This window comes from Lissotriton helveticus, chromosome 7 (assembly GCF_964261635.1).
Source record: "Lissotriton helveticus chromosome 7, aLisHel1.1, whole genome shotgun sequence".
NCBI lineage: Eukaryota > Metazoa > Chordata > Amphibia > Caudata > Salamandridae > Lissotriton > Lissotriton helveticus.
This window is the reverse complement of record NC_136068.1, coordinates 819,062,879-819,078,926: the sequence shown is the minus strand read 5'-3', so window position 1 is coordinate 819,078,926 and position 16,048 is coordinate 819,062,879. Positions and strand designations below refer to the sequence as shown.

The 16,048-nt window shown below is 45.6% G+C and overlaps 2 protein-coding genes across 2 annotated transcripts in view; one reads left to right on the top strand and one right to left on the bottom strand.

Moving 5' to 3' along the window:
- Positions 1–12,191, top strand: part of PKD2L2 (polycystin 2 like 2, transient receptor potential cation channel) — a 2,146,539-nt gene extending 2,134,348 nt beyond the window's left edge. Inside the window, exon 17 of the mRNA XM_078653282.1 lies at positions 10,588–12,191. The gene's annotated coding sequence lies outside the window, so the exon portion shown is untranslated. The remainder of the gene's footprint in view (positions 1–10,587) is intronic.
- The window catches only part of CDKN2AIPNL (CDKN2A interacting protein N-terminal like), a 38,409-nt gene continuing 25,747 nt past the window's right edge, over positions 3,387–16,048 (bottom strand). Inside the window, exons 2-3 of the mRNA XM_078653295.1 lie at positions 14,054–14,153; positions 3,387–3,785 (exon numbers count right to left, since the gene is read on the bottom strand). Coding sequence (XP_078509421.1) covers positions 3,777–3,785; positions 14,054–14,153 — 109 coding nt within the window. The 3' untranslated portion in view covers positions 3,387–3,776. The remainder of the gene's footprint in view (positions 3,786–14,053; positions 14,154–16,048) is intronic.

The window sequence follows — 16,048 nt, the reverse complement described above, 5'->3', positions numbered from 1 at the left end:
CTCCTTTACCACCACTCATTCCTCGAATTAATGGAAACAATTATGTGACACTGCCTACTACACCCAAAACCCATCTTACTTGAAGACTGTAACCTCTGCTGGAACAATAAGAAACACAGGACTCCATTCTCAAAAAACGTCCTTATCAATTATAACCTTGTACAAGCATGCACAGGCGCGACACACACCAAAGGGGATACATATGAACTTAAAATATCAAAGAGAGGAGGTGCCATTAGCATCAACTCCATTATACCAACTAACTGGCCATACCATCCCCAAATCATATTCCACATCACCAAATACAAATAGAAAGGCCATGGGATCAAACCCAAACATTGGATAAAAGACTAGAAGCATCAACAGGTATGACTTTACCTCCCTATGCCAGAGGAACCTTACACAACTAAGAGAACTAAAGAACGTTATAGAACTTACTGAGCACCACAACCAAAACAAATGTCAGATATAAATGAGGTGGTAGACTTACTCATTCTCAAGACACAAAAACAAATTATCCCACCCAACGAACACGAAGAAAGGAGGCTCAAACTCACAAAAAGACCATATGGAATGCCAAAGCATCTTTCCTCAGACCTCAACTAGATAGAGCCAAAACATCGACTGGGTAATTTATTCATGATCACTATGGCAGCCTCAGTCTGTTTTTTGACAATTTTGAACACTGCCCCAAAAAAAACTTTGTCTTCCAGGAGAAAATAATGAACTGAAAAAGCAGTCACTTCTGAAAAGAATACAGGACCAGACCAGACCATCAACTCACTACACGTTCTTAGAGAAACCATAATCTGTGACGAAACCCAAACCTACATTCAGTCCATGGAGAACAAAATTAGCCCACAAGGAGCAACTTCAATGGGGAGGAGATTAGCAAAATGAGGTCTATGAAACCAACATTGCATTTCAATGATCTAATCCCCTTAACAATACTTAAGGACATCAATCAACTGATCTTGCTTATCTGGGTGAAAATCATAAACTCATTGTTAACCCAAGGAACCATCCCAGACTGTTTGAAGATTTGACCAGTGACACCTCTCCTGGAAAAACCAGGAATCAATAAGACAGATTTAAATAATTTCCATTCGTTGTTGAGCATCCCCTTCCTCTTTAAACTATAGGAAAAAATGCACACACAACCAACTATGATAACAAGTTGAATACTTCAACCTACTGGACAGGTCCCAATCTGGTTTTGGACCAGGACACAGGACCAAATCGGACATCCTACAGATCATGAATGATGCTCTTAATATACTGTACCAGAACTCCTTCCGCCTCCTCATTCTACTCAACCAGTCTTCAGCAGTTAACACTTTGAATCCAGACTGTCTTTTTAGAGTTACTTGAACGCAAAACGAAGATTTCTGGAAACATACTCAAATAGTTTCAATCTCTGATGAGACTGCCAACAACTAATCAAACTAGGAGGATCACTATCTAAAGTGTACCAGGTAAGTAGAGAAGTCCCTCAAGGATCCACCATCTTTTCAACCTATATACAAAGACACTGATGCAGATCCACAAATAATCAAATCTGCCATACCATATGTATGCAGTTGACACGCCGCTGTACTTGAAATGTTCCTCAACTTAACAGATCACCCACCTAAATGGCACTAATGAAAATTTGAAGCAAGCCGTCGCTAAACCGCCTAAATTTCCCCACTTCATCTTTCCCGTCAGATACAATAAACAACCAGTCGTCCTCAAATGCAACCTGTCACCATAGGATCAATAACATCCCACGAGTTAACCCTGGATAAAAAAATAAAAAATAAAAAAAAAGAATAAATCACTCATCAGGCCATCCACACACATGCTTTTCTCCAACTTAACATAAGGTTGTGAAACCCTCCATTCCACCACTAGACTTCACGATTGCACTCCAATCCCTAGTCATATCCAGACTTGAATATTGGAGTGTGGACTTTGCGTTTACCAAAATCAAGCACGGCTGCACTCAAGGTGATCCTGAAAGCAGAGGCTAGACTAATACCAGGGCCAAGATGTTTTGATCACTACACACCCTCTCCAAAAGGTGCTCACCTGGCAACCAGTCAAAGCTAGGATCCAGATGAAGATAGCCTGCATGACGCACAAATCTCAGCACTGATACATTGAGGTACGTCACAAATTACTCAAGATCTCAGGGGCTGCAGCGCCCTATGAACTGCCAACTCCCTCTTAGTGAAACCGCCCCGAGAATATAGTATACACTCCTTTTGCAGATTCAGTTTAACCAATCGACAATTTTCAAGGAAGAGGTTAATAGGATTTTACTAAGCAGATTCTACACATAATGTTCTGATGCGGCACAACTTGGAGACCCTTACACCAAAGACTTTCTCTTGCCTAGATGCAGATATATCTTAAGGCACACTGGCATGCCGCCAGAAGGACGATCTTATACTACAAACATTTTACTTGTGGTTTTTTGATTTAGGTTTATGGGATACAAAACATATACTAACGAGATTCGTGGGTTACTCTGTACAATGCTCCGATATCCTTGTGTCATGTTTGCATTTTATACAACTCTTTAAAAACAATGACAACATATTAAGAATAACTAGCAGGTACTTGTGTGGCACCTTATAAGAAAATAGATATTGGGCACGTTATGTGGTGGCTGCACTGCCCAATGTCAGGGTGGTGTCCCCCAGCTCCTTTTTTTGGCCATTGTCTATATAAGCATTGTTGAGCGTAGTTGCTGAAGTCTTTGACGTGTTGTCGTTGATAGTTTTTTTGAGCCTGGGAGGTACTGATTCTTTTTGCAGCTAACTGGGGAATTGTTGATCACTGTGGTCTGTCCCAGGGGCAAATAGGACTTCCAAAGTGAGTTGAGCGGAGTGACTTGGGCAGAAACTATTTAAGGTTGAAAGCTTCAAAAGTTGGTTATGAAAGCAGTAGCTGTAATTAGATCCTTCTTGCCAAACCCAATGCTCAGATCTCCTAGCATGTATAGGTTGGGGTGGTTTAGATGACATATAATGCATTTGTAATATGGTTGATAGGAAATCTGCCACATTTGTGACAGAGTATACCATCCACCAAACGCCCTTAGTGCACAACAACTTCAAGACAAATGAAATTATCCCAGTTGATGTCATTTGTCAATACTTCCCCAGCCTGTGCTCCATAAAACATTACTCAAACCTGTAGAGTGTATAATCTTTTGGAGGGAGAGAGAGACTGAAACTCATAGCCCAAGTCGGTTAGCTTCCTTGCACAGGCCTTTAAACACAAATGGCCTTAGATAAGGAAAGCCTTTTACAAATCTATTAAAAAAAATAAAGTTTGTATAATAATTCACAGGAAGCAGTGTTAATCGCATTTCTAAAGCAACGATAAGGAACATAACATGTTGCAGAACATAAATGATTTATTGTTTTACAGTTCTTGTGCAGATATTTTAAATTCATATTGTGCATTTAGTTACTCTTTATTCAGTTTGTTCTTGAAAAAGATCAAAATTGCATTAAAACCCTGCAAAGAATTATATAAATAGTTCTCAGGCTGTATTACACACTGTATACTATTGAACCAACAAAGTAATTGTCAACATAAAAAAAACTTTCCTTAAGGAGAGACATCAAATTTAAAAATGTATTAAAAAAAATCCATCAACATTGCTATAAAATGTCCATCTGTAATGTCAGCAGTAGAGCCTTGGTCTCACTAAATGGGTAGATTTGCAATCCAAAATATTAACTTCTTAGCCAAATTGAAAAAAGAGGTTTCCACCCGAAATCCTAGCGTTGCTGTAAACAAAGATAAAAAGTGGTTATTAAGGATAACTAAATGTTTTTAAACAATTGTGAACATTTCAATACGATTTGTCGTGATTCTATGCTCCTAAAGTCACCACAATCTAACAATTGGTCTATCGGCAATTCGAATGGCTCCTTAGCTCTTTGGAACCAGCTGTATTCTGGAACATTCTGCACCAAGAATTCTTGTGAATATAGTCATGTTACTTAACTCTGGAAATTAATTCACAGGTGGACATGTGGGCATTCTTTCAATATGTAAAATAGTCCCTCATGCATCCAAATGGAGGAAGGTCGCATCTAATAGCATGAGGCGAACAAGTGGTCTTCCAGGGTGGAGTCAAAAGCCACTATGAATGTTTAAATACTGCTTACCATTGGTCAGGAAAAAACTAACTAGAGCTTTGTGTAGCCTGACCTAAGAGTCTGTATGCAAACAAAAACAATGGTTGATGGGTACAGACGATCAAAACACCAAAATGATATTGAGCTTGGTACAATATGAATTCTAGAAATATAATTGCACCAGTTTATCCTCTAAAAAATATAAGCAAATGAATACATTTCAAATAAACATGTGAAGGAAGGGGTAATTATGTAAGCCTTTTTCCATGCGGGTCTGTAGTACAAGTAAAAAACAAAACTGATGTGCAATCCTGCTGTAAAAGTAAATAGATATAACACACCACCCGTTATAATCATACAAGTGCATCTTAACTCTAGCCATCTTTTAGGATGATTTTGTAATAAACTCTTTTTCAATACTTTAAGTACAAACAAGTTGTAGTTAAACTGGACACAATGGTCCATTTTAAATGTCAAACAGTATACAATAGGGAAATCAGAAGAAGTCGGTGATGGTGCCGACACAGGTGATAGACTTCCTAGAGTTCACGATAGATTCCCAGGCAGCACAACTGTGTCTTCCTCAGGCGAAATTGAAGGACTTGAAAAAGGAAATTCTGAAGTTGCTGGACAGCCAGACGGTTACGCTCAGGGCGATTGCCAGACTAGTGGGGATATTAGCCTCATCCATTCAAGCAATATTCCCGAGTCCCCTTCATTACAGAGCACTTCAGCGTCTGAAGATCAAGCATCTTCAGAGAGGTCCATCGTACACGGACTCCATTCCACTGTCGGAGGAGGTCCGAACCGAGTTACAGTGGTGGCTCGGTCATGTAGAGGCCTGGAATGGCAGAGTGATCTTCGGATCACAGCCAGAGGTGGTAATCGAGTCAGACGCCAGCAGGTGGGGCTGGGGCGCGCGCTGCGGAGATATCTCCACAGGAGGCAGATGGTCAACGCAAGAACTCTCACTATACATAAATTGCTTAGAGCTGCTCGCAGGATCGTTTGCGATTCGCACGTTATCCCCGAGGCAGACCTCTTGTTGCATCCTCCTGCGATTGGACAATGTGTCCGCAGTGAGGTATATCAACAAGTTGGGCGTCACGAGGTCGTCACTTCTTGTTCAGATGGCCAAGGACACTTGGCACTATTGCCTCGAGAATCAGATCTCGGTGGTAGCGGAGTATATCCTGGGGCAATCCAATCAGGTAGCAGACTGGAATTCCAGGCATTACAGCGACTGGAAACTGCTTCCCCAGGTGTTTCAGTGGTTACAGACAATTTGGGGTCAGTTTCAGACGGACCTATTCGCCTCCAGGCTGACCTTTCAGATCCCCAGATTCTTCAGCTGGAGGCCAGATCCGATGGCGACTGCAACCAATGCCTTGCTCCAGGATTGGTCGCAGGGGATTCAGTATGCTGTTCCCCCGTTCTTGTTAATCCCCAGGGTGATGACGCAGTTGATCAGACAACGGGCGGAAGTGGTCATGGTGACACCATGGTGGACGTCCCAAGCTTGGTTCCCCAAGTTGTTGCAGTGGAGATGCGATCGCCCCCGGTTGCTGCCGGACTCGGAGTGGCTATTGCAGGGCCCTCGTCAGGAGCAACACCCGTTGCTGTTGGAGGGCAGGCTAACGCTGATGGCATGGAGGCTTTCAGGGAACAGTGACAACTGCCAGAAGTTTCGAGCTTTTCCCACAAGAGCCCGGTTACCGGCAGCGCTGCGCCGCACATTGGGCTCCACTGATACGCTCTCACACGCATGGTCCGGGTGGCTCACGGCCGACGTGCGCGCCCAAATGCGACCAATTTGGGCGGATTTGGTCGCGTTTCGACTGCGCACCTCGGTGCGTTTCTCCACGGCAAACTTGAACGCATTCAGTGCGTTCTTCACACCGGCAGGCTCCCGGTTTGATAGCCTGACCTGCAGGTCGTAAAATAAGAGGCTCTTTGTACTGTTGGGCCATGGTCTCTGACCTACAGAGTACAGCTTTGCTGAGGGGGTTTGGGTAACGTTTCTAAAGTTTCTAGTGTGCTTTGGGCTGACCCCCCCTATTACCCTACCGGATTGTGAACATTAGGGAGCTATCCCTGTGGCACTTATTTTGACTCCTCGTCATGGAAGAATGGCCCCAGGACCCCGAGGAGTACTATGAAGGGGAGGAGGAAATTGGTGATGGACAGCAGGAGGCTGTTTTAGAGGACAACATCGGGAACTTCTGTGAATAAAGCCATGGAGACTAAAGTCCCTCAAACTGTGCAGCAGGCACTAGCTGTGGCCCTTCGCCCTATTAGGAAGCAACTAGAGGGTTTTGCTAAGCGTCATGGGTATGACAAACAGAAGAAACAGAAGGAAGAAGCCCCTTCTCCCGCCACTACCTCGAATACCCAGGTTCAATGGCCGCATTCTCAGACACTGGCATCTTTGCCAGCGACAGGTACAGCAGACCACGCTTACGCAGGCGGCAAGGCGAAAGCTAAACGCCCGGCTCCGGTGGATACAGATACTACTACCACCAACACGGACACAGACACTGATACATCGGAGGAACCACCTCCTCCTCCAAAAAATGCCAACGTTGCCCCCAAGGCTGCGGGCGGAACAGGTCAGCACTCCTTTCACGTTTGATCCATCAGACATTATGCACCCCCGGTCCTCGGACTGGATCCCGCCCTCTGCGGTGTCAGACTATCTCCATGAAAACCTGCGGAAAAGCTTCTCTAGAGAAGTCCGCAATTGTTTAAAATCAGAGTGTCCACGTCCGGAACTGCCAGACAATGTGGCAGAAACTCTAGAAATCGATGCCAGCATGCTCACCTGTCTGAAAAAATTCTCTAAGGACCCCAAACGTGGGCTGGACCGTGCTTGGCGCGGTTGCCAGGATAAAATGCTCGACGTTGTGGGTCCCCTAGTGAAAATACTAGAGATGGCTCTGGCGGCCAAAGAAGGCGCAACACCAGTCGACCCGGACATTTTGGCAGGCTGGACCCAGCGCGCTATCTGCCTCATCGGCAACGCAAACTGCGCGATCTCCTCAGAGAGACGCAAGTCCTTGCTCCTAAGAATGGACAGCAGCCTGGCGGAACTGGCAGAGGCGGAACCGGGTCCTCTGGCTGGTGGTCACTTGTTCGGTGACCGGTTGGTCAAGGATGTTTCGAAATATGTTGGAACATTCACCGCCCTGGACAAGGCTCAGAGCGGTATCAAACGAGCCCTTACCCAGGGTGTTTTCAAAAGGGCCGGGCGAGGCGGGGGCCGCTCGTCAGGCCGAGGCTTTCAACAAGGCTCTCAGCGAGGAGACTATGGTCGCGGAAGAGGAGAGTGGGACTCCACCCGCGGTGGTACCTTTTACCCGTCCAGCAGAGGCTTCAACAGAGGTCGTTTCAAATCGGGAAACAACAGGGCGAATATCAAGTCCCAGCAAAAGACAGGTGAGTGTAACAGATCTCTCTCTTCTCCCACTGGGGGGGTTGCACACGACATTGTCTTCCACAGTGGCAGGCCCCGACTTAAGATGCTTGGGTTTTGCAGACCGTCCAAGGGTTTCAGTTGGAATTTTATTCTCATCCGACACAAGGGTTTCCTCCTCCACCCCCCCCCTTTTTCCCAACAAGATCGCAGTTTCATAGAGGAAGAAATTTAGACTTGCTGCAGAAGCACGCGATTGTGCAATGCCAAGGCGGTCCTCGCGGGTTCTGCAGCAGCGTCTTTATTGTTCAGAAGAAAGAGGGTGGCAACAGGTTAGTGCTCAACCTCAAGGATTTCAACCAGTACCTTACTTACAACCATTTCAAAATGGAAGGTATTCATCTGTTAGCGGATTTGTTACAGGAAGGAGATTGGTTGGTCCGCCTGGACCTCAAAGAAGCGTATCTGTCCATACCAATTTTTCCTCCACACCGCAGGTTCCTGCAGTTTCTCTGGAACGGCCAGTGTTACGACTATTTGGCTCTTCCTTTCGGGCTCTCCTCGGCTCACTGATGCTTCACCAAGGTGATGAAGCCAGTGGTGGCTCACCTCAGAGAGAGGGGGGTCAGACTTATAATTTATCTAGACGATATACTAATCCTGGCACAGAGCCAGTCCACACTCGAACAGCATTTGGGCATGACGACGTCGCTGCTTCGGAGCTTAGGTTTTGTTATCAATCAGAAGAAGTCGGTGATGGTGCCGACACAGGTGATAGACTTCCTAGAGTTCACAATAGATTCCCAGGCAGCACAACTGTCTTCCTCAGGCGAAATTGAAGGACTTGAAAAAGGAAATTCTGAAGTTGCTGGACAGCCAGACGGTTACGCTCAGGGCGATTGCCAGAGTAGTGGGGATATTAGCCTCATCCATTCAAGCAATATTCCCGAGTCCCCTTCATTACAGAGCACTTCAGCGTCTGAAGATCAAGCATCTTCAGAGAGGTCCATCGTACACGGACTCCATTCCACTGTCGGAGGAGGTCCGAACCGAGTTACAGTGGTGGCTCGGTCATGTAGAGGCCTGGAATGGCAGAGTGATCTTCGGATCACAGCCAGAGGTGGTAATCGAGTCAGACGCCAGCAGGTGGGGCTGGGGCGCGCGCTGCGGAGATATCTCCACAGGAGGCAGATGGTCAACGCAAGAACTCTCACTACACATAAATTGCTTAGAGCTGCTCGCAGGATCGTTTGCGATTCGCACGTTATCCCCGAGGCAGACCTCTTGTTGCATCCTCCTGCGATTGGACAATGTGTCCGCAGTGAGGTATATCAACAAGTTGGGCGCCACGAGGTCGTCACTTCTTGTTCAGATGGCCAAGGACACTTGGCACTATTGCCTCGAGAATCAGATCTCGGTGGTAGCGGAGTATATCCTGGGGCAATCCAATCAGGTAGCAGACTGGAATTCCAGGCATCTCAGGGATTACAGCGACTGGAAACTGCTTCCCCAGGTGTTTCAGTGGTTACAGACAATTTGGGGTCAGTTTCAGACGGACCTATTCGCCTCCAGGCTGACCTTTCAGATCCCCAGATTCTTCAGCTGGAGGCCAGATCCGATGGCGACTGCAACCAATGCCTTGCTCCAGGATTGGTCGCAGGGGATTCAGTATGCTGTTCCCCCGTTCTTGTTAATCCCCAGGGTGATGACGCAGGTGATCAGACAACGGGCGGAAGTGGTCATGGTGACACCATGGTGGACGTCCCAAGCATGGTTCCCAAAGTTGTTGCAGTGGAGATGCGATCGCCCCCGGTTGCTGCCGGACTCGGAGTGGCTATTGCAGGGCCCTAGTCAGGAGCAACACCCGTTGCTGTTGGAGGGCAGGCTAACGCTGATGGCATGGAGGCTTTCAGGGAACAGTGACAACTGCCAGGAGTTGCGAGCAAAACTTCAGAATTTATCAAGCAGGCATGGGCACCATCTACCAGGAAACGTTATTCCGCGGCCTGGAAGAACTGGGTGGATTGGTGCGTGGGAAGACAGGTGGATCCCGTGGGGGCAGAGTTACCACACGTGTTGAACTTCCTGTCGGAGAAAGCAGCTGACGGTCTGGCTTACCGATCAGTAAATAATTTCCATTCAGCCATTTCTGCGGGGCATGCCCAGATAGACGGGAAACCGGTAGGCATGCATCCGGTGGTTTGCAAGTTACTGAAGGGGATTAGGTTGCTAATCCTCCTAAACCCAAATATACGGGTCTGTGGGATGTCTCTTTAGTCATCTCTTTGTTTAACAAATGGCCTACTAATGCACTCTTGTCTAGGAAGCAATTGTCGGCTAAACTTGCCATGGTACTTTGTCTATCATCTTGCAGGCGGTCTTCGGATGTGAGAGCACTCGACGTTACAGGTAGAGTGTTTACCCCAGAAGGGGTTTCTTTCATTATTACAGGTCGTACTAAGACATTGTCACGTCACATTGATTATAATGCATTTCCTGAAAATGAGAAACTATGTGTAGTCCAATGTTTAAAGACATATGAGGAATGTACGAAGGCTTTGAGGCCTCAAGGTTGTTCGCAATTATTGATTGCTTTGCAAAAGCCTTTTAGACCAGTGGTGGCTGCCACGATTGCCAGATGACTTCGCTTAATCATGCAAGAAGCGGGTATTGATACACAGGTCTTTGGTGCTCATTCAGTGAGAGGCGCTATGGTGTCAAAGTCTTATAGTTTGGGATCTAATATCCAAGACATTATGTGTTGTGCAGATTGGTCTTCTGAATCAACGTTTAAGACGTTTTATTATAAGCCGGTGGGTTATATTACTTCTGTGGTTTTTAAAGAGCGTTAAACTAGCATAATCTGAAGCCTCCGGTCCTGTAATAGAATCAAAAATTTGCTAGCATTCGCGCCAAGAATTTTCAATTCTATTAAGGACACGGAGGCGAGGATTATCCCACCCTGCTTAATGTACAGTAATAAGCTTGCCCACCCAATTATACAGTGATTACGGTGGTGTCATTCCTTTATTTCAGGATCGGATAAGAAGTCGGAATGAACGACGACGGACGCCAGGAGTTCATGCCTGAGGCCTTGTTTCTTCCATGTTGGAGGAGTTATAAGATTATTCAAGTTATTGTTGGACTTGGTTCACTTCAAAGAAAGAGGATGATGGGAGCACGCAAGGGGTTCTTATGGACTATGGGGGCGTGCCTATACTATGTGCATCATGGGAAATGTGGTTTGCTTTACTGTTTATGAAAATATACATTTTCCTTGGCTGCTGTGTTTATTGCAGTAAAGATTGAGTAGCATAATCCTCGCCTCCGTGTCCTTAATAGAATTGAAAATTCTTGGCGCGAATGCTAGCAAATTTTTGATTACTTACATTAGAATTACCCCCAGACGTCAGACTGGATCCAGTAAAAAATTGGTCAGTAGTACCCCTGCGCGTCGGAAGGTGGCATTGGTAGACTCCGCATTAGTTGTCGGCATGACGTTGTGGTAGCTACATAGATGCCGCCCTCGCACGCTGACGTCAGTTCTTTCTATATCAGAGCCGGCAAGTGCAGATCCGGAGAGATAGGTACCCCCAGTCATTTTTTGACTGGGCTTTTTTTCTTGACTTTTGTAGACTTTGTTGTTTTTGTAGTCCATACATCTCCGGGTGCACGAGGGATGCTCGGATTTAAGGCTTGCGGTTCCTGTAACCGACTGAGGTCGGTGACGGATCCGCACCGTGTGTGCCTCTACTGTCTGGAGCACGACCCCAAGTCGTGCTCAGACTGCCGGACGAAGGCCCTGAAGTCTTTGCAGGAGCAGTCCTGAAAGCTACTTGAGGCCCAGCAGTCAGCTCTGTGCTATTCGAGATTACGGTCGTGGAGGTCGAGGGACCTGTCGCGGAACCAAAATCATTCTTCTTCGGAGTCTTCGCACTCTGGGTCAGGTAAGTCGAAGCACAAAAAGAAGTCGAAGAAGCATAGTCGCTCTTCAACTTCTCCCCGCCCGTCAGCTGACGCGACGAGGGGTGCAGGTGGTGTGGCTTCGCGTGCGGAGCCCGTAGGGTCGGCTTCTGGTATCCCTCCTTCCCGGGACCGACCCTAGCCCAGCTCCGTCAGTTCTACGAATCGATGAATGCCATCTATGGGCAGCCAGACTACGCCGGCGTGTCTTCGGGTCCTGTGCATTCCGCTGGGGGCCCTGGGCCGTCGGAAGCTTCGGCGCCGCAGGGTCCCCTCGGATCTAGGCCTGGATCTGGGTTGGTGCCGGTCGACCTCATTACACCTCCCTCTGCACTGATTCCACCGGCGCAACGTTCGCTACTGGCGATGGCTGTGACCCCACCTCGAGGTAGACATGGAGCCAGACCTCCAGAGGGCACTTTTGTGAGTAGCACACTACTCCGGAACCCATAAAGGATTAGTGTTGAATTAGTATAGTGAAATATGAAAGTAATTTGAGTGGTTGATAGGTTAGTCCGTTATTTGGAATCAGAAGTATAGCGGAGGGATAGAAGAGGGAAAAAGGTTTGGATTTATAAAGCGCTTGTTACCACTGATGGGGTGTTGAAGCGCTTTTTTTGGTGAGTAGCATGCTACTCCGGAACCCATAAATTATTAGTGGTGAATTAGTATAGCGAAATATGAAAGTAATTTGAGTGGTGGATATTGGTAGCAATTCTGTTTTTCACGTGTAATGTGGAATTACTAAATTACTCCAATTCCGCCAGGCGGAATCAAACATTACACCCGCCCATAGTCATAATTTTTTTTGTCAGTCAAATCAGAGGTCATTATATTTTTTCCTCTTCTCAATGATCATGTCTGTACTAGAACTCTGCCTGAGCGGGACAACGTTGATGTCTTCCTTATTTAGGTAGAATTTATCAGAAGCTAGTTTTCCAACATAATACACCCATCCATCATCCTTCTACAATTCTTGAAGCTTCAATGCATAGAACGTTATAGCTGCATCGATCAGTTAGTAATAAGATTTCAAAGTCGGAACATAAGCTAAATACGTAATATTTATCGGCCTCAATTCTAGTGTTTTGCATCAAACTTTGCACTTCTAACTGGTCGTAGAGACGTCTATGCCATAACCCCTATTGTTCTCAAATGGGTATGGTACACTAACATTTAATGCTGTATAATAGTAAGTGCGGTATTTGTCTATCATAAATACCTAATGAAATCTAGAGGCTGAATAGACCCTTATAAATTGCATATGCAGAGGCCTTTGGTTTTGTTTTACGCAAACGCCCAAGATAACATTTGCAAAATGGTAAGCATTGCAAATAATTACGATTAACAAATCCCAAAGAACAATTTAGCCACTATTTCATGTGCAATTTTCTAGCCAGTGCATTGTCAAATAAAGGGAACAGTCTGGCAACGATCCAAGAAGTTAACAAAGGTAAACAATGATCAGGTCTACAGATGGACATATGTTTGAAGAGCACTAGGCATCTTTGAGGCAGAGAGAAGAGAATCAAAGCACATGCAAAAGTAGGTACAACCTGCATCTCCGACAGATGGTGCTGTACTTTTCCAGAATAGGTACACACTACAAGCCATCAATTCTGCATATAGAATTTTGACTGGACAACACTTGGTATATTGAAGCCAACATACTTTTTGAGAACAAGAGTTTAAGGTTGAAATGCAAGGTGGTAATAACTGTTATGCTATTAGCTTGGTTCTCTAAGAGAAGAGATGCTTTTGCAAAGATTCTTTTATTGTGAGATTAATTATTTTACGGGACAACTAAGAAGTAAAGCACTTTCATACATGCAATAAAGGAGTTTAGAAAGCCCTTTGAAGAGTATATTTTCGGACTGCTAAAACGGCACAAACATGCCCCATTATCCAGGGGATATTTATTATTTTTGAGGCAAGAGAAAAGAAAGTAAAGTGGTTAGTGACACCAAGTTAAAATGTACCCAGAATTCTCAAAGTCAAGACCTGTACTTGCCAAGATTTGCTGGGATTATTTATTTTACTGGACAACTAAGAGGCAAATCGTGTTCCTGTCTTTGCAATACATGAGTGAATAAAGCAAGCTGTGTATTTGTGTCTGCTACAACAGTATTAACATGCCTTGTAATCCAGGAGATCTTTCTTATATTCTAGGCAACAAAAAATTAAAGTTACTAGGTTAGCGACATCTAGCCAACGATTTCTACAGAATTAGAAAGAATGGAGTGTGCTTCAAGTACACACCATGAACTTCATTACTGAACCTTAAAATAAATTTAAAAAACGAGAAACTCAAACAGAAAGATTCTGCAATTTGTTTAGCATTTCCATGCTAGCCACCTTCTAGGGACATGGTTCGTACTGCAATGGACAAAGAGTAGTGCACATTTATATTAATTCCGGTCACTAATATGAAAGTTGCAAATTCATGGCAGTTTTCTAATGTAATGTCAATACCAACTACAATTAAGAGTGCTGGTGCTCATAAGTATTCGATTACCAGTCAAGTTTTTGCTATGCTTACCTGTTTCATTACTGAATCTCTAGTAGTGAAGTGTGGAGCATCTTCTACATGAATTCCTTCAGCCATGTTATTCACTCGATCTAAAAGCTCATCACTGTAACTATTGCAAGAAAATACAGCAGATTAAACATTTTAAACTTATGTCAGTTAGTAGTGCTAAAAGGCTAGTGTATGTAAAGTTCATACTTTAAAATTAAACTCCATAGCTGTGCTTTCATTGAATGAAGGAGAGAAAGCATTTAGGTGCAGGTCCTACCGAAGAGTAATTCAAGCAGGAGGAATACTGACTGGTCAAGACCCATTATAGACACATCAGGAAGAATGTATAATGGAGGATTTTGGGATAACAGGTCTACTGAAATGGTTTGCGAAGGTACAGATAAAGTTCCAAAAAATGAAGATGTGTCTTTCCGATGAGAATGCAGGCACGATTATAGAAATCAAATGTTGCAGTGATTTGCCAACTAAATCAAAGTATATATACATTACAGTAATAAGAATACAAAGTGATAAATTGTGACAGTAAAGATTTGTGTCATGATCGCCCTCGCAGACACAACGAGAGGACTTAAGAAAGGACAAAGCGCGCGTTCCCTCCTTCTGCACTACAAGTCCCAGAATGCCAAGCGAGCCGGGAAAACGGGAAGGAGGGTCTTTTCTATATAGCTCCGCCTCTGATGAGGATCAGTGCTTGACAATTGTTCTTGTGGAGTCATGGACGGGCGGATGGTGTTCCCCGCCTGAGTGATCCCGGAGAGATTACCGACGCCGATCAAGAGCCTGCGCGGCCAGAGGAGTTTGTCTACGCCGATCAAGAGCCTGCGCGGCCAGAGGAGTTTGTCTACGCCGATCAAGAGCCTGCGCGGCCAGTGGAGATCGCCAGCGCCGATCAAGTGCCAGCGCGGTCAGAAAGCTTCAAGCCAAGTTCCGAGCAGGAACTATAGCGGTCAGTGGAGTGGAGCAACTTCCAGAGAACCGCAAGTATCATCCCGGAAGAACGGGCTCGTTCTTCCGTCAGACCGGAGAATTTGTTATTGTTTTACGGAAGTTCCAGTTATTCTTGTTTTTGTTTGCACAAGTTCGTACTATTCCAAGGTCGGGGGTTATTTCATTTACTGTATGCTCAAGCATCATTGAGGATACCATTGAACGGAGAACAACTCTCAAAGCACTAGATTCCAATATTCGTTCTCAGGAGTACTGCACTGAGCGGGAAAGTGAATTTCAACTTTACCCTTCAGTCTATCGGAATAGGAGGAGCAGGTCGGCTCCATTTACAGTGCGAGTGATAGTAACTCTGGTAAGTGTGATTACTCAGGGCCAGGGGAGAACCGGGGAAAGAAAGGAACAAGGTACTTATACCTGTCCGTTGTCTTCCCCTGCTGCAGCACATTCATCCAAGGAGGTTTTCCCCGGAACCAGATTCAGAGGGCCTCATCCCGCACTCCGTTCTTTCCTTCACCTTATCCCTCCGGCTTTCTGCGATACCCATTCAGACGGCGATCTCTACGACGCCCCTGGGTGTGGTGTTTAGGTAAGTCGGAAGGACATTCTTCCCATCGTCCCTGCTGACCGGATTGCTCAGGTTAGTGGTGCGCGAAGGTATTGGCGCCGCTTGCAATCGCGACAGATTGTCAAGCCCACGAATACTCTTCAGCCCGGACGATGGATGCCGAGGCTACCTTTGCTACCCTGATGGACAGCTTTACGGAACTTCGTCAGGAGGTACTTACCTCTCGTGCCGAAAATCAGGCATTGTACCAGGAAGTCACGCTCATGCGAAAAGAGATGTCCGACTTATCGTTGAAAGAACCAGCGGTACGCCCTATACTTAAACCAGCCACCTTGCCTCCCCCTTCGGCTTCCCGAACCGGGGGTTATTTCTTGCCTTTAACAAATCCCACAGCAGTCACGGATGCGGTACCGACGGTACAGGTGATTCAGAACCAAGGAATCCCGTTGGCCCCTCCGGAGAGGTTTTATGGGGATCCCCGT